Source organism: Pararge aegeria, chromosome 17 (genome assembly GCF_905163445.1).
Source record: "Pararge aegeria chromosome 17, ilParAegt1.1, whole genome shotgun sequence".
NCBI lineage: Eukaryota > Metazoa > Arthropoda > Insecta > Lepidoptera > Nymphalidae > Pararge > Pararge aegeria.
Window position 1 is genome coordinate 12,936,974 of NC_053196.1, and position 25,624 is coordinate 12,962,597.

The window sequence follows — 25,624 nt, forward strand, 5'->3', positions numbered from 1 at the left end:
GTATACAACCACTTTCAGATCTAACGATTTATTTACAACGATGGCGTCCACCAAGCGACCGCTCACATTGTTTAAAAAAATCAATGACTATAGAGTTTAATGAACTTGAGGAGTGTCAAATTTGCGGGAATTTTTGACAGTTGTCAATAAAAACATCTCAAGCAAACGTGAATTCGTCTCGAAATCGCCTTCAATGGATGGGTTACGAATTAAGTAGTTTGTGTTTAATGGAAATTATATTTTAGGTGAGGTAAGAGATGTCCGAATGTTAATTTGAAGTGTGAACTTGTTATGTCTTAATTCATTACGAGCATAGGATATTGTGAACGTCCGTTTAACATGGCGTACAAAAACGACATGTGGGGACGATAACGCTTGTCCTTTGTCGTGTTAGAGTCTATTTCGAGCATTAAAAGTGGTTAATATTTAGTTTTTGAGCTGTATATAAAGTTTCCGAGCTGTTACATAATCGTTTTGTGGGCTTGAATGTAATCTTACGACATAAGTATCGAACATTGCAATGGTGAAAACCCGTCGCAGCAATGGAGAAAACGGGGAGGTTGACGAAGGAAATTATTCGATAAACGACATTGGCAGCGTCTCTGATGAGAAGGTGAACTATTCTCAGTGATATTCTTCTTATTTTCGGAAACGTACCTAAGCTTTGAGTGGAATGTGCCTGGATGCCAACTTCCTGTCCCATTTTCCTTAGGTCCTTTCGAGTATGCATGTACTTGCATGCGCTTGATAAGCTTTGCATCACAATTTAAGAGTAACTACAAAGTTAATTACTACAATATCTACAGTACAGTTAATAGTAAACTTGCTGAGTCATGAAAATAGTCCTTAGTTTAAGATAGTCGAAGCTAATGCCTTATGACATTGTCTTTGATGTCATCATTGATTTTTACTTGGAATTATAGTTTTTTAAACAATTATTACTATATTAGTGTCTATCTTTACCTACCTTTGATTATATTATTCCTATTTAATATACATTACAATATATGAAGTCCATTTTGAGTTATAGGAGATATGATAGATTTACTAAGGATAGCATACAATGTTAAATTTTCAATGGTTATCAGTTGCACTTGCTATGTTGTAAATTCTGAAGTAATCACAAATGCTGATTGCAAAATACGCACCGTGCACAAAAATAACACAATTACAAAGTTTATGGTATTGTGGAGAAATTAAATGATATGATCGCTTGTATCAGAGATTATTAAACATGCTTGTAAGTATTATTGAGAATAGCAATGCAATACGTTTAATAGATTTTTAACTGTATACTATTTATAATTTGTTGTGTTTTGTTATTCATAAATGTGAATCTACTTACTGTTAGTAACTTCTGTATGTATGTAATTTCTTAGAGACAGCAACTTGAACTTGAGCTGTGAAGAGCTTAATAAGCTGTTGGTTCGGGTAACTATCATGTGAAAGATCTAGATTAGATAGATAAGCTATTAATCCCACCCTTCAATTAGACAAGTTCCTGTGTCAGGCTCAGTAGAAGATTCATGGGATGGTGGACTAGTGATGATAACAATATAATAGCACAAAGCACACAGTGAGTAGCGAGTAGCAAGTATTGAGTCTCTGTGTGACTAATTTTTGTCACAATAACATCTTGCAATGGTCTGCAAAACAAGATTGCCCCAGGCTTCAGGCTCTCATGCATTTCATGATCATTTTGGCATCATACAATTTCAATATTTATACTTCTAATACCAATGGTTACTCCATTTATAAGATGAACAAGGAGTATTAATCCTGATCTTGAGTCTTTGAATTCATATGTCTTCCTCCTTTTTGACTCGTCCATACTTGCCAAAAGGAATTTGGACTATATTGTACCACAAAATTTTTGGCAAAGATAGAAAAAAGATGTGCATTTATGCAGTTCTGTCCAGTACAGTTCACCAGTAGTATTTTTTGTTGTCCTTAATTGCACTAACTATAGAGTTTAAGCCAGTAATAGTGTATAGTGGTTATTAATGAATTAAAATGCTAAACAGTAACAAAACAAACTTAATGGATTTTTCACAATATTTATGTTTAATGTGTATATTTTTTTTTTATTAAACGGTTGTAATGACTTTTCAGTGGTTACAAACCTTTTTTTGTGTAAATCTGGCTGTATACACACACATACACCTTAATATATAAGTGCCTGTGCTTTTAGGCTTAGGTTATCAGGTTTATTAGGTCTATGTATAATACAATCAACATGAATTAATAGTCCTATATTAACATATTTTTGGTTTTTAGGCATCAAATTGGTCCCAGAGAGAATTACGAAGCAGCCAATACAAAGTTACAAGAAAAATTCAACGCTGGCCAACTAAATGTAACTTAATATTTACTATTATTCTATTGTGAACATCATCATTACATAGGTTCATTGTGTTTTGACTAGCTAATGTGAAGGTATTCATCATAACTTTTTTTATCTTGTCAGTGCAAAAACTTCAACAGCAAGTGTTAGACATTGTTAACATCAAAATTGGCACTTTTACGAAAATGATTATGGTCAAATAATATGATGAATTTTTGTTAGGTAGTTGATTTCTATACATTTTGTGGTTAATGTTATCTATTGTTACTATGTTGCTGAAACTATTAGTTTATGTGATAAAATAAACTAAATTACCCTTATAATAAAAAACAAAAAATTGTATCAGGGAGCTCATTATTATGAACAGTACCAGCAATAGGGGCTCATATGCTTAAGGCTGACATTAAAAGTATTGTTATTATTGTAGTCGTTATCTTCATGATGGTGATATGGGGATTATCTTTATGGTAGGAACATGTCCTTTCTTGAGACCAAAAGTGTGATACACTATATGACAATTTATAACATGCAACTTTTTATTATGTAAATAATGTTCCTTGTGTTAAAATTAAAGATAGCCGCAGCAGACTTCGAGCAATCAAAATGCCTCGCATAATGTTTCCCGAGAGTGACACAGAACCTGAAAAGTATTCAAGAAGGTATGAATTATATTTTACAGTTTAAAAATAACATTATATATTAAGCTATGAATGCTGTCTTTGTCTAGTGTATGAATGCAATTTTAAAAAGTTAGACAGTCAAATTTACACTATAAGTAAATTTTTCACAATACTTATGATGAATAGTCAGAATAACAATATGATATTTTGTGTATATATTTAATGCGGGGACGCCTGCCATTGCCAGACGGGATGTCTGTCATATGTAAGGACCATTCCACCCTATTTCCCATGTTTGTGACACAGGTTTTTACTGGTATCCTGGCAGAATCCCCCGCTGAAACCTACCAGTCTGTTTTGTGATCCTAACAATATCTTCTGTAGAGAGGTTTGCTAGGTCTTCTTCTTTTAATATAAATAGCATCTAAACGATGTGTTGTTGCCCGCTTTTAAGGAGTTTGTTTATCTGCCCCTTGAATAATCCTTGATTGTATTTTGGGTGGAAACACATCAGACGGAAGACTGTTCCACAATTTGGATGTGCGCGGTAGAAAAGTCAAAGTCAAAAATATCTTTATTCAAGTAGAAGGCACTTTTGATGCGTACATGAGAATTACACGGTAGTGAGATGGCGATATACGTAAACTTAAAACTAAAGCAACGAAGGTTCCAGGTCTAAGAAGAACACAACAAACTTAGCTGGACGTTTTTTGTTATCACCATCTTTGTTATCTCACATTGTCAATTAAAATTATTATCTCACATTGTCAATTAAAATTATTAGAAGAGCAACCTGGTTAGAGCAATAATTCACACCCAAGCTGTTTGCACTTCATACATACACAAAAGCGCTGCTTATCCAAATATTTTCATTTTCATATAACTGGCAACAGGGGAGGATTTTATTTTATTTTATTTTTATTTTTTCTTTAATTGGAAAACCAACAGTTGTAGATACTAACTAGTTAACAGATTGATTGACTTAAAACTAATAACAGGTTTTGAGCCATTTGATGTCATTTTACTTCTTTATGCTTACCTTGGACCAAATTCCTGTGCACGCCACTGAGTATTCTGAAGAGTTATTTACCTCACTCATTGTTCTTTAATCATACCATTCGTCCCTACCACCTGGATGACTGGTAATCCTTGACCATCTATTCTACCACCTATTATTTCTATGTACCTACATGTAAATTTTTGAATAACTTCCGTTTGCGGTTCCAATTTGCTTTATTTAAATATGGGGCTATTTAAGGATACAAGGGGCGGATATATAAACGACACCAAAGCCGGCAACGCATTGGCAGTTCTCCTGGTTCTGTGAACGTTCATGGGCTGTGGTAATTGCTGCATGTGAGGTGACCCACCCGCTCGATATATTTCATCATCATCATTATAATAATATCAACCGATAGCCGTCCATTGCTGTACTTATGTCTTCTGTAAAGAGTTCCTAAATCCACAGTCGTCTGTTTACCACGTATGAGTCTACCAATACTCTGTTACCACTACAGCCAGTTGCATTGAAGGTACGCACTTGCACAGGGTATGCAGATGATATTAAAAGAAGAAAATCTCCTGTTAGACTTATAAATACTTAAGGGAAGGCTTTTTATAACTCTTACAATGCTTATCCTTAAGTTTTTTATAACTCGTACTAGAGATTATTTTATATTTTGTACCACCTCCAGCTACTTCAGCTCTTTTTTTTCCCTAATTCTAAGGTTGCCTGGCCGAGATTGCTACTAAGCGATAAGGCCGCCTTTTGTATTCTACTTATATTTTTAAGTTTTTTCTTTTTTTGTTTAATTCTTAATGTTGTTTACAAATAAAAAGCCCCGCAAGCGGATGGTGTTTTTTTTTCTTATAAATTTTTAATAGTGTTTTTTATTTTTGTAAGCATTGTTAAGAATTTAAAAAAAAATGAAAATCTATAAATTATAGAATATATAATAATAATAATACCCTGTGCATACCCTCTATGCACGCCACTGTGTACAGGGTAGCTTTTCCAGTACCTTACCTAAGGGGAGCTAGCTCAAAGAAAGGACAGATTATATTTATGTAAAAGAAACATGCACAATGCAATTTAGTTTTCACCAAAATCTTTTCACATAGGTACCCTTTATGGCACAAAGGTATATTAAAATACCTTTGTATATTGTAGTTCATTTATATTTGCGCATATACAAAACCCTGAGGTTTGCATAACTCAGCAGCAGACTGGTTTATGAACCCTGCTTTATTGTGTGCTTTCAAAGAAGAGCTGGCAACACGCACTGTTCGACACATACACACTGGGGGCACATAGCTCGGAGAACCGATGGACGTTGGGGTCTTAAGGTGCTGGAATGGCGACTCCGCACCGGTAAACGCAGCGTAGGTCGGCCCCAAACGAGGTGGACAGATGACATCAGGCGAGTAGCTGGGAGCCGTTGGAGGCAAGCGGCCCAGGACCGTGCATTGTGGAACTCCTTACAAAAGACCTATGTCCAGCAGTGGACGTCAATTGGTTGAGATGATGATGATGATGAAAGAAGAGCTTGTAATAAATAAAAGTAACGATTTTCAGGTCTCGCCAAGTAAGAGTTTTCTTCGCCGACGACAATGATTCGACTAATAGGAGCATGAAGATCCGTCGTAACCGCGGCCCTAGGAAGAATTTTATGGATGTTGCCGAGGATAAACCAATACAACAAAGTAAGTTGTATTTCTTTTTTTCATCACTTCATTTTGAGAACTGGTTCCATGTTACTATATGGAAGTTAATAACCAATTGTAAATGCGAAAGTGTTTGTTTGTTTGTTGCCTAGGGTCGGGTTAACCATTGAACTAATCTTGATGAAATTTTGCACACATGTAGCTCGCATCTTGGAGATAAACACATTATAATATTTATTCTGAAAAAGCTGTGGTTCAGGTAACCAAAGCTTTGCAGGATATATATTATAATGATTAAACAAAAATTATCATACACGTAACTTAATACCCACAGATTTTTTACTGGCTTGACTGCATAACTTATCGAGGGAAAATTTTGCTAAGAACCAGTTTGCATTCTTTCATTTCATCCTTGAGATTCTTAGACATAGGATACATTTCATCCCGAAAACTAAAGATTTTCAGCGGGATTAAAATAAAGCCAAAACAACGCAAACATAGTCATGAGCAATCTTTTTTCCATCTATTGGAAGTAATATGAAGTGAAAATATTTGAGATAACTTCATATATAATTGCATTCTAGTTCAGTTACTTCGATTTTTTAGCTGTTCTTAAAGGATTTCGTTATGTTCGTTTCCCCTAAACTACATCGTGCGAACAAGGCAAAACTGAAATATTAGGCAAACACAAACCAATAACTATAAAAAAATAATGTAATAGTGTCTTGAGATCTGTGATTAATTGGCTTTAGTTTAATTTATTTAATAAACTCATTTAAAGACATTTCAGACGTAAGACGTAGTTGCCGCAAGCGTAAACTTCTCCACCACAACTTCAATGAGAGCTGGATCACCAATGAGCTCAAGGTTAAAGGTTATCCCGACTTGTATGGTTTCCCCGGGACCAGCTCATCTGACGAATTTTCCTCGGGCGATGAGGCCAGGGATACCAAGAAACTGGTAAGAAATTATTGTTTGTAATATTATTGTTAAATAACTTATAGTACTAGAGCATTCCTTTTTCATTCCCATCCACCTTCTCTTCCCATCCACCTTCTTCTTTTCCGAATTTTTCGAAGCTCTTTAAACAAACAGTTACTGTGAACTGGACTATATCATTTTGGCAACAAACAAACAGTGAAAGTCATTTTGGCAACAAGTACTCACAATTTTCTTGACCCGAATAAACCATATTTTTAGATATAAACTAACTAATCTACACATGAGTAAAGTTCAATAATTTCCTAATTATTCTTTCCTATTTCTTATTTAAGACCCGCAGTCACGTTCCAACCAACACGGATGAAGATACTCAGCTGTCGCGTTTGAGAAGAACTTCAGCCAGATTCACAAATAAAAAGGCAAACATCATATACAGTTTAATTACTCTTTTTTTTAAGTCACTTAGTTCATTTACATTTTTTTGGTTGAAATCCCACTTCTGAATTATATTCTTTCCACATAAACAGGATGCTTCAGAATCGGACTCAGATGATGAGAAAAACCAAACTGTTATAGAGAAGAAACCAGTTGAAACGAAAATAGAAAAAGAGGAAAATGAAAAAATGGACATACAGGAAGAAATACAGGAGAGAACACCAAAGGAGAAGTTGGAGAAAGAAATTAAAAACGAAGAGAAAAACATAGTGCAAGATAGTGAGAGGTATGTTGGTCAACAGTTCTACTTGTAACCTAAACTAAATACTAAAGACAAATAAATTCCTGCACATGAAAAAACATTGCTATTTATAAATGCACCTTAAGTAGTGTAGAGTTAACAAGTATTTTGCTTTTTTTTAATACAACTGCATACTGAACTTCTTCCAAGTGTAGATAGAAACAATTAAGTAAAGAAGAAATAAAAAAAATATGATTAACTCGATGAATATATATATATTGGTGTATATAAATGATCTACCACACCATGTCAGTGAAACCTGTGACATTGTACTGTTTGCAGATGATACATCTCTAATTTTTAAAACTGATAGAGGTAGAGATAACTCTGACGATGTAAGCCGTGCTATGTCGCATGTGTCGCACTGGTTTACTGTCAATAATTTACTTTGTGAAGTAAAGTGTGTAAAATATATTTTACCAAATGTACAGAAAGTTAATAAAAATATAAAAATAAATGGAGAATCACTAAAAATGGAAGATTCCACAGTTTTTCTGGGCATGACCTTAGATTGTAAGCTTCAGTGGGGTACCCATATAGATACACTAGCAGGTAAACTAAGCTCGGCTGCCTACGCCGTCAGGAAAATTAGACAGATTACTGACGTAGAAACAGCAAGACTTGTTTACTTTGCGTACTTTCATAGTGTGATGTCTTAGGGGTTCTTATTAGGGGGCTAAGCTGCTGATATTGAAACTATATTCATATTGCAGAAAAGAGCTGTACGGTCAATATATAAAATTAATAATGTTAAATCATGTGAATCCCTCCGTGAAAAATTTAAAGAAATAAGTATCGTTACGGTAGCCTCACAATATAATATAACAATATAGTATTTGTAAGACAACATATTAGTCTTTATAAACAAAAAGTGGATATGAAGAGACCAAGAAATGGTCATAAATTAGTGACATCTGCATATCGTCTGCGAAAGGTGCAGAAGTCATTTGTGGGACTGAGTATACGCTTTTATAATATGATTCCTAAAGTAATTTTTGACCTACCAATGCATAAGTTTAAAGAATGTGTTAAAACACATTTATTACATCATCTCTCACAAGATAGAAAAATGAATTTTGAAATGTAAACTGTAAATTGTTAATGTTGGAAAAGAGCAACTGCTGAGTTTCTTGCCGGCTTCTTCTCGGTAGAATCTGCCTTCCGAATCGGTGGTAGAGTCACTACACACAGACAGACTTTGAAAAAAAATTGCTTCAGTCACACATTTAGGTAAATACTTTTGTCATTTTCAGTAATCAAAGACCAGTTCGATCTACTAGAGGAAGGAGAAGTAAGAAGAAAGTTAACCTCCAACAGGATACTGGTAAGAAATAGTTAAATTATATACAATCTAGATACATTTCTAATTGATGAAATCCTTATTGCAAGCTTTTATTAAAATTGCTTTAAATTTTAGTGATTTTTCCAGTGCTTGCTGGTATTCATTAATGGCACCGGAAACTTGGTACCATAGAGCAGATCTAATGTTGATATTATGGTCATAGGATCTTCCCTATAGTTGTGTTTCAGCTCAGCAGTATTCTCTTAATATTACATTTTAAATACTTTATCTTGACATCCTTAAAATAAGGATTATATTACAGAAACCTGAGTGCCAACAATGTTTAAATAATACCGTTTTAAACTATGGGAGCTAACTAACTAGGGGGCTAACTAAGCCCCTTAAAAGAAGTATTTCTAACAATATAGTTAGTACTGGAAATCAAACATATTATCTTTAAATTGTAACGAAATATACAATGGCCATTTCAACACATGATCATCATAATAATATGTAATTTATTTGCCAGCTTCGTCATCATCATCATCGGAGTCGGGTAGCGTGCTGGGCTTGCGTCCGCGACGCTCCAAACGAACGCGCGCCGCTCAGCCCGCAAGATTCGTGCAACTTGCTCCCAGAGAGACCAGGCCAAGAGGTAGGACTCATAGAATAATTAGAGAAGACACACTGCCTGCGGAAACAAATGATTTCATTCACATTTATTGATTATGTATAAAAAGTTAATGCCACGAAAATATTTCAGGAAAAACATTCACACTTAGAAAGAAACCATATAGCTTGAGAGAGAGAAAGCCAAAGTTACTACGTAGGAAAACAATAAGATGTAAGTTTATGAAGAATATTTAATCCAGTGATATGAAATAAGTTAAAAATATAGTTTATTGATAGTAGAAACCGCATAAGGGTATAGGTTTAATTTCATACCCTTATTAGGTAAGCATTCTTCCATCTATAACTTATATTTAGTGAGATTACAGTCAAATGCTAACTTGTATCTATAGTGAATAAAAATATACTTCGTATGCGTACAGTTTCTGCTAAGCAAAGTCGAACACAAATTTATATTCGACGAACCACTGCGTTGCGATTTTATATATCTTACTTGTCAACCTAAATACCACTTTTTCATATTTTAGAAAATTTAATTCCCTCTTTCACCCCCTTATTGATGAGAGTTATATAGCCTTTCTTAAAAATTTGTATACAAGGGGTAAAATTTTTATATATCTTGCTTGTCAAGCTAAATACCAGTTTTTCATATTGTGAGAAATTTTCATCCCCTCTTTCACCCCCTTAAGGATGAGAGTTATATAGCCTTTCTTGAAAATTGGATACAAAAAGGATTTTTCATATCCTACAAGATAGAAGGGCTTTCAAATATAAATACAAACTCTTAAGCTTTATTATTATATTTTGTGGTATATTTTCAGCACAATCTCCATCAAGTTGCAGTAGTAGTAGCACAACTGGTTCAGACACCGAAGAAGATCTCAACGTGTCTATGAAAAACAAAACTAAGGGCCGGTAAGAGCTATATAATCTCTTATCTTACTTATAAAATAAATTGCTTAGTTAAGCTTAGTTTAACTCTCGAAAGGATTTGCATTTAGGAAAATTCCTTACCATTATTTTCAGTATGTGTTTACCCAGGGAAACACATTCCTTGAAACATGACCTTGAAATTTTTATTGGTGTACATTAATTAAGCATAGTTTACCTTCTCAATGGTATTACTTGTTGAAAGTTACTTCTTACTTCATTAATTCTATGTTTTACTTAATTTTTTTGTATAAAGGCAAAAATCAAAATCCATGAATGAGGACAAGAAAACTGATAGAGCTCTGCGTGATATACAACCAATAGAAGTCGATGGGAGCGTCCGGTTCTCGTCTGTAAGCTCTATTCTCCTTAACTTATAAAAACTTAAGAAACAAAAAAGATTTTTATGTAATATCCACCATATTAAATTATTCCACCATTATTACTTTCTGGGTGTTTCCCAGGCTATCTGTTCTATTTGACAGGTTGGAATTTTTATTCCGTAGCAAATTTTTTTTTTTTCCGCTCTAATTGTGATTTAGAGCTACTCGTATTTTCAATCATACAATTTAAATGAAAATATATTAAATTATAAAGATAACAAGATCCAAGTTTTAAGTAAGTATGATGACGATGAACTACTCTTGAAGTTGTTCTTTCTACTCTACAGGTGGGAGGTCTAGAGGAACACATAAAATGTCTTCGAGAGATGGTTCTATTCCCCCTAATGTATCCAGAACTCTTCGACAAGTTTAAAACACGACCGGCCAAAGGTGTTCTATTCCATGGGCCACCGGGCACTGGAAAGACTTTATTGGCAAGAGCTTTGGCAAATGAATGTAGTCTGGTTGGGGGCAGGAAGGTAGCGTTCTTCATGAGGAAAGGAGCAGATTGCTTGAAGAAATGGGTTGGTGAAAGCGAGAGGCATTTAAAATTGCTTTTTCAACAGGTTAGTACAAAATAATTCGGTGGTGTCCGACATATGTAAGCTGCGAGATAAAATAAACAAACGAACTACTCCATTTATAAATTATTAGGGAAGTGTTGATTGACTCTAAAAAAGCTTTGAAACATTTGGTATGGTTATATCGCTCTCCTAACTTTGTGATACTGTTACGAAATTGGAATTGGTCTATAAGTGCTCATTTTGTCATTAAATACTACATCCTGTATGTGATAATAACCTGACATATTCAAATCTCTTAGTTTAATTTATTTATTTAAATAAAATTTTCTGTTATAGTGTTAAAGTACAAGTCATATTTAGTCCCTTGATATGCGACGATAGATGTGTAGTTATTTTGGCACATAAAGTAAATATTTTTTTTTTGTTTTAAACATAAGTTATCTGTATATCAGTATTAAAACCGAATCATACATTTTAATTCAGCGAGTGTTTTAGGCGAACAAAATGAAGCCGTCAATCATATTCTTCGATGAAATAGATGCTTTGGCGCCAGTGCGTAGTGTGAGACAGGAGCAAGTTCACACCAGTGTTGTAGGCACGCTATTGGCTGAAATGGACGGCGTTTGTGACAGGTTTGTAAGTTTACTTACAGTTGATTGGCCCCGATATTGGTGCACGTTTTTTTTTCATATTTTTTTCGATAGTTGACATAGATATGTATGTAATTGCGAAAATTATTAAAATTATTAAAAAAAGAGTTATATATGCATCAAGTATTTTTTGCATTTTCAATTGATAGTTTACATCACTACGTAGTGAAAATAATTTCAAAAACTAACTTAAACTATTTAAAAAAGGTTTTGAAATAGATTTCCGACATGGGTACTAGATGCTCGCTCGGACGTTACGCCAGGGTTCGTCAAAGTTATTAGTAGATTAAGTGTAAAAACTAAGATCGTTATAATCTTTATTCTCATCATGATCTCTTGGTAATTTGTGCCTCTTACAACAAATTAGAAGACTATATTTAACCTATTTTTTGTCATTATTGATTTTTTACCTTAATATTGAATTATTATTTCTTTGCATTATGTTTAGATTTTGCACGCCATCTATGGCAATACACTAACTTTAAAACAAATCTTGTATTAGCTTTTAAACATGTATTTTGCAAATTAAGATATTCTATCCTACTCTTTTTATTTCAGAGGGGAAGTCATAGTGATAGGTGCAACTAACCGGTTAGATGCAGTTGACCCTGCACTAAGACGCGCTGGGCGGTTCGATAGAGAACTCCACTTCCCCCCACCTCACTCGAGCGCTAGACGTGACATTCTAGACATATACACAAAGCACTGGCAACCCAGGTTGAGTGACAACACGTTGGATCACATAGCTGACATCACCAACGGATATGGAGGTTAGTAAGAAGGGAAGAATGACGAGGAACGTTTATTTAAAAAAAAACCGGCTAAGTGCGAGTGGGACTCATGCGCAAAGGGTTGCGTACGGCACAATTTTAATTTTAATTATTCTGTCTTTTAGTATTTGTTTTTGTAGCGGCAACAGAAATACATATATGATGTGACTCACTTCAAGTTCATGACATAAAGCCTGGTGCCATGACATAAAACAGACACGGACAGCGACGTACGGAACCCTAAATTGGTGGCCCAAATTTAGTAAGATCTTGACTGCAATAACTGTTCCAACATAATATTATTTATAACAAATTACCAAATGAAATCTTTGAGATGTCTCTCAATAAGTTCAAAGTTAATATAAAACGTAAGCTTACAGAAAAATCCTATTATAATATTAAGGATTATTTAAACGATAAAAAAGCTTGGGTGTGAATTGCTCTAGCTTCATAGCTTAATTTAAATTTACTGGAAGATGGTGATAACAAAAAAATAAATTTACCCAGCTAAGTTTGTTGTGGGCTCTTCTTGGACCAGGGCGCGTTTGGAACCCTCGTAGCTTTGGATTTAAGTTGGCGAACGAAGTTATCACCATCCCGTTACAATTATGTAAACAAATATGTATGAACGCTTCATAAGTGCCTGTGATAGGCCTTTGAATTTAATACTACGTTTACTAATAACTGGGAGTTGTATTTCGTATTCGAATATTTCTTCTGCTGCATATAAAAACCGGAATTGATTGAATAGAAACTAAAGTAGCAGCGCGCCGCTGACAATCCGTTTTGGATTCTTCCAATACACCATATTTTTTTTTGTTTATTTTGTTTTGTCAATGAGCATTTATTGAGTCATTGTTATACGACGAGTAAAACCCTAACTTAAAAGTTTCATTCACGTTACAGGTTCCGATTTGAAAGCATTATGTTCTGAAGCAGTATTAAAAGCGCTAAGAAGAGTCTACCCACAAGTATACGACAGTGAATATGCATTGGTCATTGTTCCAAAAAATGTAAGTAAATAAACTTTCGACATTTGACGAGGTTAAGTCGAGCTTTTTGCATTAGCGGGATTTCGTCAACGTAATTCGCCTCTAATACTTGGAATAATATTTTCATCCTTTTTCAATTATTTATTTGAATTTCTAGAAGTTGGTTAAAAACCTCTAATACTGTTTATTTAATGCATACAAATTTTCATTTTCTATTTAAACGAACATACATTAAAACATATGTATTCCTTGTACTCGGATTAATATTTTCAACCTTTTTATACTATGAATTTGAATTTCTTGAAGTTGTTAAAAACTTCTAATACTGTTATTTTTTTCCATACAAATTTTATTTAAACGAACATACATTAAAAACTTATGTATTCTGTGTACTCGGTTTAATATTTTCATCCTTTTTAAACTATGAATTTGAATTTTGAAGTTGGTTAATAAAAACACATTTTTATCCACAAAAATGTATGAATCTAAAATAATAGTTCTTTATACATTCTGATGGCTGAAAAATCATCCCTTGGGCAACTATGAATTCCGAAAAATTTTGAAATAGAAACGCACGGTCGTCTCAGTTGACGGTAGTAATGTTCGCATCGTTCTGAAATCGAATCCGGTTATGCTGTAAAAATAACCGAAAATGTCTGAAACTGAATGATTTGTCTTTTACGCATTCTGATGACTGAAAAATCATCCCTTAGGCAACTATAAATTCCGAAAAATTTAGAAATAGAAACGCAAAGTTGTCAATGTTGACCGTAGAAATGTTCGCATCGTTCTGAAATCGAATCCGGTTATGCTGTACTCAGATTTAACTGTATCGTATTTTTGTAGGTGGAAGTAACGGAAGGTGACCTTGAAGCAGCGATGTGCGGTTTAGTAGCAGCCGGAGCTAGAAGTAGTCCGGCGGCCGCACACCGATTACCGCATTACACTATACCGCTCCTGCAGACGCAGCTACGATCCATTGCCTCTATGATAAAGGAGCCCTTGCCTGTACAGGGACGCGGAAGGTAAGATAGTGTTTTTAGGGAACTCCCAATCTATTATAAACACAACGTATAAGTCAACGCAAAAGTAACAGTGAGCCAACCTTAAAATATAGATATATGTCGTTGCGGACTTTTTTTTAGAACTTTTAAAGGCAAAACAATTTTGTCATATATCGTTTTATCGAAACTTAAACCGTTTACGCAGCGCACGCATCCGCAGCTCTCAAAAGGAAAAAAAAAACTCGGATCGCTAGAATTTTGACTTTTATATATTGAAAACAAATACTAATCGCACTTCGAATAAAAATAAAACTACGTACATTAATCAAATATCATTAGGTAAATAAAATATTTTAGCGATTTGGTTTTGGCATATAATAAGAACTTATTTTAAATATGTACTAAGTGGGCCTAAATTAAATTGTCGTACCAACCCTATCTTCAGAATTTCCTGCGATCTGACTAAGGAAACCTTTCGCCAAAGGTTGTCATACGTCAGACCATATTATAAAAATATATAGATAAATGAAAAAAATCATTATCTCCATATTTGGTTAAGTCAAAATTCAAACCACAAGGTCAAGGTCTAGGTCACAAACAAGGAAGAAGCTCACAACAAACTTGATTTTTGTTTTTATTATCACCATCTTACAGTGCCACACTCTAACTAAACTAATAGGCTATCTAGTTAAAACAATTATTTATAACCAAGCTTTTTTAACATACCTATTTTTTTTTATTCAGATACACAGATACACCTGCCTCATCCAACGTTTTGCTGATAGTGGGAGATTGTGCGGAAACTCATTTGGCACCCGCTTTATTGGCACAGCTAGAGCGCTGTGCGGTACGCGAACTAAGCGTCACCGCACTGCATTCCGCACTTGCGTTCACTCAGGAGCAAGCGTTGATATCGGTGAGAAATACTCTTTCTTTATCTTGAAACTAATTATTTTGATAAAATTAATTAATGTCTTTTTGTTGAACTTCCAAACGGTGGTTCCAGCTGTTTGCGTGGCGACGCACAGTGAGAGAAAAATCATGTTTCCCAAGCATAGGATTTTCAAATAAAGAATATTTATTTTCTTAAAAATGTTCTAATATTTCGTTAAACCACAGTTAAAAAAAAGTTCTAAATATTTTCTCTTTGATTGTATCTTTAAAAACCAATATTAACATGCTGATTTTCTATACAAAATGGAGTTAGATATTCTGTAATAATTGTAATGTAAATCTGCCAACCCACATCTTCCCGTTGGACAGAAATCTGCACGGCAGCATCTAAGTTTTTAATCATTAATAAAAACTAAACATACATGAACAATTTCAGTTGTTCTCCGAATGCCGTCGCGCTGATCGCGGTTGTATCCTTTTCATCCGTGATATAATGGATGTATGGCGCAGCTTGAGTTGTGGCGCGGGTGCTGCGCTTTTGTTGCAACTTTGGAGAACGCGCGCGGCGGGAGAAAACACCTTGCTTATTGCCACTGCGCCTGCGCATGCTATATTACCACCACAGGTAAAGTATTGTGATAGATGCAAGTTTTACAAGCAGAACTACTGTTTGTAGTACAGACTAAAATTTGGGTATTGCACTCTATAAGCTTAATAAAGTCAATTAAGTTTATATAGTAAAATGTTGTATTAATGGTATAAACTCTCAATGGTTTTAGCTTCAGGAACTGTTCCCAGCTTACAAAGACTGCGTATATAGGGTGCGGGAACCTACCTCATCTGAAGTGATCAACTTCTTGAAGCCGCTCATCACTGAATCACCTTTGGAGGCACCTGTAATCGAAAACAATCAGCCTCCGCCTCCACTGCCTAGAGGTGAGCGTAATGTAACAACCTTGGTTAAAATTTGTTTTATCTTGCATATCTGATCCCACTTCTGATAAATATATTGAATGTTAATCTCATGAGTTGCTGACTCACAACCTGAAAGATCGCATTGCTTGAATCACATAAGCTGAGCCGCTTTGGCATTGGTTAGTTACACGCTTATGACATAGTTGTACTGTCTAGTACTGATCGGATAGTAAGTAAAAACCGGTTGAGGAGGTTTCGCAAACGAAGATTTGATAAAACAGCACCTCGAAACGGTTATCATTAGAATCGTTTCGGCAGAGATCTGTTATCCTAGGAAAACAAACGGTTCCCAAGGGATTTGTACTAAATGAGAACGAATAACGCATACAAAATCGAGTATAATTGTATATAAAACAAGTATTTGTCCTAGCCCCGCCCCCTCCTCCACCTCGTGAGAGTGAAGCAGAGATAGCCCGAAGAAAGAGAAAGGAAGATTACAAACTCCGCGAGCTTAGGATTTTTCTTCGCGACATCTGTAGGAAGTTAGCATCGAATCGTCGTTTTTACAAGTTTACTAAGCCTGTGGATTTGGAAGAGGTAAAAATTAAATGTTTATTTTGTATAAATATATTTTTTAACTTTTTTACACTTGCCAATCGCGTTTAGACATCCATGTAGGTTTGATACTTCATTCATTACAGTATTTTTGGAACTTCTGAATGAAAATCATTTACCTGTAAATAAGTGGTTTGCTTGTGTGAGCGTTGACTGGGTGGATTGACCGCTTGTGTTCGATCTCGCACTTTAAAAGAGCGGTGGGGAGAGAGTAGACGTGCTCACAACTTTAATAGATTTATTTTGTGATTTTAATTCTTTTTTTTGTCTTCCTGTTCATTTTTAGTTTTTCGGCATGTATTGCTGTTGCAAGTCTTGAAAATGGATTAATATTGTAGAAATTTAATTCATAGTATTGTTATAGGTAACAGATTATTTAGACATAGTAAAGCAGCCTATGGACTTGGAGACGATGATGACCAAAGTGGACCTGCACCAATACAACTGCGCCAAAGAGTTCTTAGATGACGTGGACCTTATTTGCGCTAACGCTCTTGAGTATAATCCTGATAGGTATGAATGATGTTTGTTAAGCTCAATGTATATTAACTCCCAAATTTTAATAGCTGCGGTTGAAAAGAAGTTTTTAGAATATAAGACATAATTTATATATATGACATACGTACATAACACAACTATAAATAATTAGAACAAGATATTTTTTAATTTATAAAACATAAATTAAAATTTTCTACTCAGAATCAACATCTAAACAAATAAATGAAATTGGAGTATCTCTTTGTTAAGTCAAAATATTTTTTTAACTAAACTCATATGAAAGTATGTGCGTTTTAAATGCGTTTAGTAAATATCTGCATATCGCAATAATTGTAGGGTCGTTTTCGAGTACAAAGACTATTAACAGCTCATTCACTCTTCTGTTATAAAACGACCTTTGTTTTATGTGTCAGCATTAAAAACATCACTACTGTTTTTTTTAATTAACACAACGATATTATTGCTAAAACTATGTGAGTCATCTAATAGACAAATGTCAATCAAACGAAAACTGCGCAATGAAAGAGATGTGAGGCTGGCTGGTGATGGGTCGATTGTTTGATAAGATGAATTTAACCTTAATTTTTAAGATTGGTATGGTTAGTTCGAGCATTGAAAAAGAAACAATATTAATTATAATTTCTTTTCATTGGAAGGAGTTTTTATTTTCACCAACACGTAATTTAACAATATTTAACTATACCGAAACCTGTCGTTATAGCGTTCTGGCACAGATAGCTTAAATACAGATGAAAATTAAAATTGGTATGCATGTCTTCTCCATCATTCTTCATCACATTTCATCGTCATCAATTAATTGTGTCATATTTTTTTCATATTTCCTGGTGCCATACAAAGGGCTAGAGCGATGTCTAGGTATGGGCTAACAACAATAACTTATTAATAGTATTATATTATTTAAATAATGTAAACAGTAATATATTATGTACTTAATAACATCCTCTAACCTTTTGTGCATATCATATTACTTTAGATTCATTTGCTTGTCTCATAATACATAATAGAAACTATTTTATGTACTTGAAGTTGGGTAAGCGAGACGTAATACAGAAATCAATGACGATATTGCGTGTGAAAGAAAAGAGATACTAACCGTACTTTTCTTTTACATGTATTATCTTTTACGTCGATTTTTTTAGCTCGTTTTGTTGGCCTCACTTTAGAAGTATATTATACATGTAGCATGATTTTAATAGACACCAAAAATAATTATTTTATGTTATTCGATATTAATTTTGTTGATTTTGCATTTTGTTTTAGTTTGTAATTGTAACGATTATCTTACCGTTGATTCTTTTTTAGTTCTCATATATTATTTGGAAACGGCTTTCGCCAATTGGTATAAAAGAACAAATGCGACATAGAAAGAATAATTTTATATATTTAAAGTACAAAAAAAAACTTAATTAAATATTTTAGTTGTGGTCTTATAAACTTAGATGTGACCAGGTTGATCCGGTGAGGTACTGCCGCCAAGTAGCATTGCCATGTTCGAGTGGCTAAGTGGCGTGGTTGCCGTTTTAATTAGAGTCACATGAGGTTTAACCACCTCCTCAACACCTCAGGTTGATGGACACAGGGCGACATTTTGCTGGGAGTTTTCCTTTCAGGCCCTACGAATTGTTGCTCTATTTAATGGAAAAAAAAACATATTGGGTTATACAGAACGCTATGTTTGCATATCAACACTACACAAGTAAACAGCATGAATGATGCATGTATAATAGTATGCATACGCGAAACGCTGCTGATTTCCAGCCGAGAGCTAAGAATTGGCTAAAGCTAGAGACAGCTAGAAATCAAGAAGAGTCCCGTCGCAATGCATTGTATACGTTGGTTTTTTGGTATTAGTCAGGGAAAAAACATAGAAGCTTTACTACTGCTCAAAAATAGTCCCTAACGAAAACATAGCCTCGGTGGGAGTGGCTTATGAAGTGTGCACCGCATGCATTTAGTTCGCTAGAAATAATGCTGACAGATTAACTGCCGGCCAATCACGGCTGGTCCCGTGCTGCATGACATACAGTAGAACGAATCAGGTATTTTTGCGATTCAATTCATGGTGTGTTTCAATGTTTTTCAATTTGTTAGAAACAGCGACTTCTATGTTTTTTTCGTTCTCTGGTATTACTATCTACATAATTTATAAATATGATTTGTATTAAACTCTATGTCGTTTATAGAACTTCGTCGGACAAGCAGATACGTCACGAAGCATGCGCGTTACGGGATCACGCGCATGCGCTTATCGACGTGGAAATGGATAGCGATTTTGAGCTGGACTGCCAAGAAATAGCCAGGCGACGCGTCGAGGAAGGCGCTGCGGATAATGATCTACCAGACTTTATCTATACTGCTTCCAACTTACGTGAGTTACTTAGTTTCTAGATCATTACGTCTGGGAGAAATCGCTTTAGTTATCGATAAGACCGTTTTTGCACACCTAAGCTAGTTGTTTAATTTTATCTGTTGTTTCTTTATATATTTTGTGCAATAAAGAATGTATACATATCGTAACTGGTCTGTATCTTTCAGCGCAAAGTTTCAACTCTACCACAGCAGAACAGAACGACAGCAAGACAGTGCAAACCCCTCATAATGGCGAAAAGAGTGAAACTCATTCGGCGAAGCGCAAACGTAGAAGAATTAACGCATGGTCTAAAGGACTCGTAGTCAAACGACAGAAGACCGCACCGAAGGTACAAATTTATTATTTTATAGCTTATGCTCGCTGTTTTGTCAGCGATCATATGCTATAGTATTCGGTTATAGTTATTTCTGCTGGGGCTTCTAATTTTCCAGGATAATCAGTTTTTAAACTGAAGGTATAAACTATCTTGATTCCAACTTTCAAACTATTAAAGTTGATTCACCACTTTTGGCTAAACTACAGTCTGTCGGTGTTTTATGGGATATACTTTGGAGAGTGTGCTCAGGAACTATTCGATCTCATCCCCTCCTCACCATTCTACCATCGCACTGCAAGCCTGGGCGGGTTTTCACCCCTATGTTGTTAATATCCCAAAAACTTGCAAAAAGCGATTTGCATCTTCTTTTCTTATAGGCATGGCTGGGGTTTGGAACACCCTTCCTAGTTCTGTTTTTCCTAATTCTTACAACCTAATTTATCTTCTCTACCTAATCTATCTAAGGCGACATCTTCACTTTCCATCAGGCGAGATTGTGGACAAGCGCTAGTCTATTACAATAAAAAAAAAAAAACAAAAAAACTTTTTCAGAACTTCAAAGACTCCAGTATGCCGATAACGGATGAAGAGTCGAAGGAGAATAAGCCGATAACATCCACTCCCTTACACAACGGATCTTGTAGTTCGTCGGGGTCCGACGATGACGCACCGTTGCGGAGGCCGGCGAATGAGGACTCGCTTTTGAACCTCACCGGACATTCGGTTATCAACCATGTGCTTGAGAGGTAATTGTAAACATTGCAGCAATACATTCATTCTTTCATCTCAAATTAAATTATCCGTTATGGTATTATAAAGCTGACAATATGTTTATTTCGTCTTAATTTTTCATTGTTTTCGATGTAGGTTCGCGCGTTAAAATCTAGTTAAGGGTTTATTTATGAAAAACTAATGATGTAACCTATGAAGCTTTCATAGGTTCACAAGTATATTTTTGGTTTTGGTAAAGTTAAATATTCTGTTTGCTGTAGCTTACATGTATATTTGTTTTTATATTCTTTATGTCGGAAGTCAATTTATTTGATAATTATTGACGGCCGATTGGCGAAGTTTGCAGCGATCCTACTTTCTGAACCCAAGGCCGTGGGTTCGATTCCCACTACTGGAAAATGTTTGTGAGATGAGCATGTATGTTTTTCAGTGTCTGGGTGTTTATATGTATATTCTAAGCATTTATGTACATTATTCATAAAAATAATCATCGGTCATCTTAGTACCCATAACACAAGCTACGCTTACTTTGGGGCTCTATGACGTAGTATATTTATTTATTTATTGTTATTGCAGTCCCGCCAAGACGACGGAAAGAACGCCCACGAAGCAATCACCAAAGAAAAGGAATTCAGGCCACGAGGCTTCTACTGGAGGTATGCTTACTCCACTTAGAAACTGCTTAGTTTAGTTATAATTCTTCACGACTTTTTAGCGGATATAACTAAAGTCTAATCTGTGATGATAAGTAATACTCGTAATCTTAAAACTAAAACTACGTTTGATCTAAACATACCCAGTAGGGATAATTTGCTGAGATAACAATTGTCTACCTATTATCTCGTTTTATTTTATAGAAATAGGATAACAAAGCGATGGTATCACACATAATCACATTTCGTGACGTGTCGTGATTTCCAAAGAAAAATGAGTTTTCTACCCACTTGGTTTTTTTACATATCTCTGTTATTCTTTTATAGGGCACGAGTATAAAATGTATGTTTTTGAATTTTTAGTGCTTACCATTTATTTTTTTAAATGTGTGTAAGTATAGAAAACGGCATAACTTCACTTTGAATAGAGTGAGTGCCCAGAGTGCATTTGAGTCTGTATCAACCAGTCTTCAATATTAAGCAAACAATAAGATTTACGAGACTGGATTATTTGCACTATTTGTTTTATTGTACTAACAAAGAATTCGAAGAAGACGTAAGAAGATATGAATAGGCTGTGTCAAACGAGTGGATTTTAACTTCTGAACTATACCTTGTTACAGATGCAGAGAAAGTACTGATAAACAAGACTGAGTTAGATAACATTCTATATAAGAACGCGAAAGCTTTACGAAACATAGGCCTCGAGGCGCTCCTAGACCTGTACGCACACCTCGCGTCGTCCGTACGTGCGTACGCGCATAAGTGCGACCGCACTAAACTTCCGCACGAACTTCATGCGGTGATCACTAGGTATTTGCACGCGAAGAAATGAACGGAGCAGGGTTTCCGTCGAAGTTAATAAACTTATGTCATATTAACAATGCTCCAAGTGTAAATTTTGAAGGAAACAAAAGTAACAAAGGCGTTTTGTAAAGTTTAAAAAAAAACGCCTTTATTCGATAACTCCATACAAATTGTGTGGATTAATTGCAACCTATCAACATTGTAGGATTTTAAGAACTGAACTGTCGTGAATGTAATTAATATAATTTCAACATACTATAAAACAAAGTAGCTTTCCGGGTCTGTCTAAGTTATTTTGCAAGTAGTAAAAAAAGAATATTTGGCAACCAAGTCGCCGAAAAAGAAATTTATATAGGAGATCAGTTTAAAGTTAAACAGTAAATGTTTAATTTTTAAGATTATGCATTTTAATAATAGTGTTTGGTATTCCATAAAACATTAAATCACAACCTACTTTGTTGATGTAGCATGGCGTAATTTAACTCTGAGGTTTGCTAACTTCAAATAGTAACCCAATGGGCCCAGGTTTACTTTAAACCATTAGTCTATACAACATTTTGAAGTAAGTAATTTGTTTTAATTGTTGTATTTATGTGTTATTTTTTCGCGACCGTCAAGTATCTTAATATTTCAAAGTAAGAACGCATCTTAAGCGAGTATGTTCTGATTTTTTTTCCATGTTCTACAAATATTTATGTATCAATATAATTCTAAGTCAGTTTTAACTACGATGTATCTATTGAAATAAACTAAAATACTAAACTTTGCAAAGCCGTCCAAAACTCTTTTTTAAGCAAAACTATTGACCTCTCATTATCTAAATAGGCGAGGGATTAACTGTGTGATGCAATCGCAAACAGCTACCAAAATATAGCCACACATTATTGTTCTAAGTGTCCATCAGATACTTAGAACAATAATGTCTAACAAATAAATAAATATGTTCTTCTTCGCTGTCATTTCACTTGGACGGCATTCGATCCCATTCTGAAAGTTTATAGTTTTGATTATGCCAGCTCATCCAATGGTCCTCTTAAAAATAATTACATAGCGATTAAAATTCCACTAAGTCATTCAATTTATAGTCGGGTCGATCATCAGCAATATTTTTCATATCAAAGTTTCAATCATTGCGATTGCTTTACACAATAACCCCCTCCACAAAATCATAATTTTGACGGAAGGTTTTCATGTTGGTGGTTTATTGGTTGGAATAAAACATTCCTTGTTAATGTTGTGTCGGAGATAATGCTGGAATTATTGTAACGTGATTAATTTAAGGTTAGTTTAATGTTACAGGGAAGATTATGTGTGTGTGAACTGTATGTGTGGATTATTGTTTATCTATCTAGTACTTTAATCTTTTTAAATGTTGCCAGAGTAATCTGTGACCCCATTTGACCTTTAATGTAAACAGAGCTTATTTTGCGGTGGGTTGGTTGTCACGGCGTATTTTTTCATAAGAATTATTGATTATATGAAATAGTTGTTTTTAGTTTCTATAATTGCTTTCTAACTTACCTAACCTGTAGGAAGTAATGAAATATATATACTTGTGAACTGTTGGGAATTCTTCTTTGCTTGGTGTCGCGTCCCGCGAATGATCTTATGAACAAAAACCCCAAACGGACCGGTGATTACGAATCCTGCGACTGGCTTTTTGTATACACATAAGTAACGTTTGAAAGCAAATATCGAATGATTTACTCCTGTCGCGAGATTTACGAGAATTTAGCCAAGCAAAAATTCACGTCAGTTCTAACTGTTTATTCATCTCACTAGGATCAATATAACACACGAATGTTACGCTAAAATATTGTATAACGAATGCAATGTATGCTTTATGTACCGTGCTATACGCTATAATCGTTATACAACTCTTGTAGCGCTTGAACTCTTATTAATAACTCTTAGTACTGCTTTGGTAACCACTGCTTCTCATAAATAAGTAAATATTAATTTAAGTTACCAATCTTCCCTGTAACAAGGTTGTAAATTATTAACACTTATTTATCTCTACATATTATAAGGGAAAGTATTACAATTTTTCGTAATTACCTAAACAGCCAAATTGCGAGAAAAAAAGTGCACTAATATTTACGCCCATTACTAGTACCGTATTCAAAACTTAATCTCCATTTAAAACCCATTTTTTTTTATAAAATTTAGCTTGTACAAAATGTTAGTTTTAATTAGTTAAATTCATTTTAGTTTTAATATAGTTTCAAGTTTAAGAAAAGGGAGACAATGTTATTTTATTACTCAGTATGTTTTTTATTATATAGTCTCATGATCTTAAATATAGTTAAGTTTTAGTGCAACTTTATCTATTCGGTTATGTAGTGGGCGTAAATCTTTGTAATCGTCTCAATAGATTGCCCTCTGGTCTGTGATAAGTACGTATTTTTTTAGGGTAATGTGTAAATATTTATCAATGTCGCTTATTCGATTGTAAACAAAATAACTTGAACTAAAATCCATTACACAGAAAACCACTGGTAAAACTAACCAGAGTCTTATTAGTTGTTCCAGATTTCTTAAATATAGTTCAATGGGTGGTACATACCACGATAATATTTTTGGATTCGTCGATATTTCGACCCAGTTGCATGGATCGTTGTCACGACGGGATTGACCTGGTTCGGATTTGGGAAAAAAAAATCTTAATCGGTCATGGTTATTTTCCAGTTCCAAAGTCAAGATTACTTCAACTATATAATACATGAATTACTATATAGTACTTGAATTACTATACAACGTGTAACAGAATTATGAAATACTGCTGAAGGTTGCATACGTATATTACATAAGATATAACTCTGTAAAAATTTTAAATCAAAAGAAGCATATTTATTTTACCACATATGTTTACTTATGACAACCCTATTGATGATAAAAGACCGACACGCGCATAGTACGCTACGCGACGCGTATCTAATAAAGTGCCAGGAGTAATTTGATTTCAATTTTGCATGTGTTAGGCCGTATCTGATTTCTATCAGTAAAAACAATGGCAGTGCTATACTCAAAAACTATTAGCGTTTCTACAGAGAATTCTCAAAGACAGTAAAAAATTAAGCTCTAAAGCACGTAAAGTAATATTTCGGTTTTCATTTACACGTTGTATGATTCATGAATTACTCAATAACTGGGTTGCTTGGGAACAGTACAGGTACAGCTTTCATCTTTAACACGAAAAAATATTTAAACATTTTGGTGAAGAGGAATTGCTGAGTTTCTTGACACGTCTCCCAAAAACCAGTGAGTAGAGTCACTACAAACAGACCGACTTGACGTTACAGTGGTAATTATATTATAATTGGAAACAAAT

The 25,624-nt window shown here is 34.5% G+C and overlaps 1 protein-coding gene across 4 annotated transcripts; it reads left to right on the forward strand.

Annotated features, from left to right (window-relative positions):
* Positions 1-148: 148 nt before the first annotated feature.
* On the forward strand, positions 149-25,173 carry LOC120630893 (ATPase family AAA domain-containing protein 2-like). 4 transcript variants are annotated; one of them, XM_039900231.1, is made up of 28 exons: positions 149-250; positions 2,278-2,356; positions 2,919-3,003; positions 5,540-5,667; positions 6,410-6,588; positions 6,903-6,989; positions 7,098-7,291; positions 8,560-8,630; positions 9,118-9,243; positions 9,352-9,432; positions 10,040-10,133; positions 10,405-10,501; positions 10,819-11,097; positions 11,551-11,687; positions 12,264-12,475; positions 13,382-13,488; positions 14,314-14,492; positions 15,216-15,387; positions 15,802-15,990; positions 16,145-16,301; positions 16,711-16,877; positions 17,260-17,408; positions 18,252-18,269; positions 19,598-19,782; positions 19,950-20,113; positions 20,654-20,847; positions 21,410-21,489; positions 22,110-25,173. In XM_039900231.1, the coding sequence occupies exons 3-28, from the start codon at positions 2,948-2,950 to the stop codon at positions 22,319-22,321; spliced, it is 3,714 nt and encodes a 1,237-aa protein (XP_039756165.1). In that variant the 5' UTR covers positions 149-250; positions 2,278-2,356; positions 2,919-2,947; the 3' UTR covers positions 22,322-25,173. The 4 variants fall into 4 exon arrangements, with proteins under 4 accessions (XP_039756165.1, XP_039756163.1, XP_039756166.1 ...); XM_039900229.1 differs by having other exon boundaries at positions 163-613; positions 6,419-6,588; XM_039900232.1 differs by having other exon boundaries at positions 163-245.
* Positions 25,174-25,624: the final 451 nt, after the last annotated feature.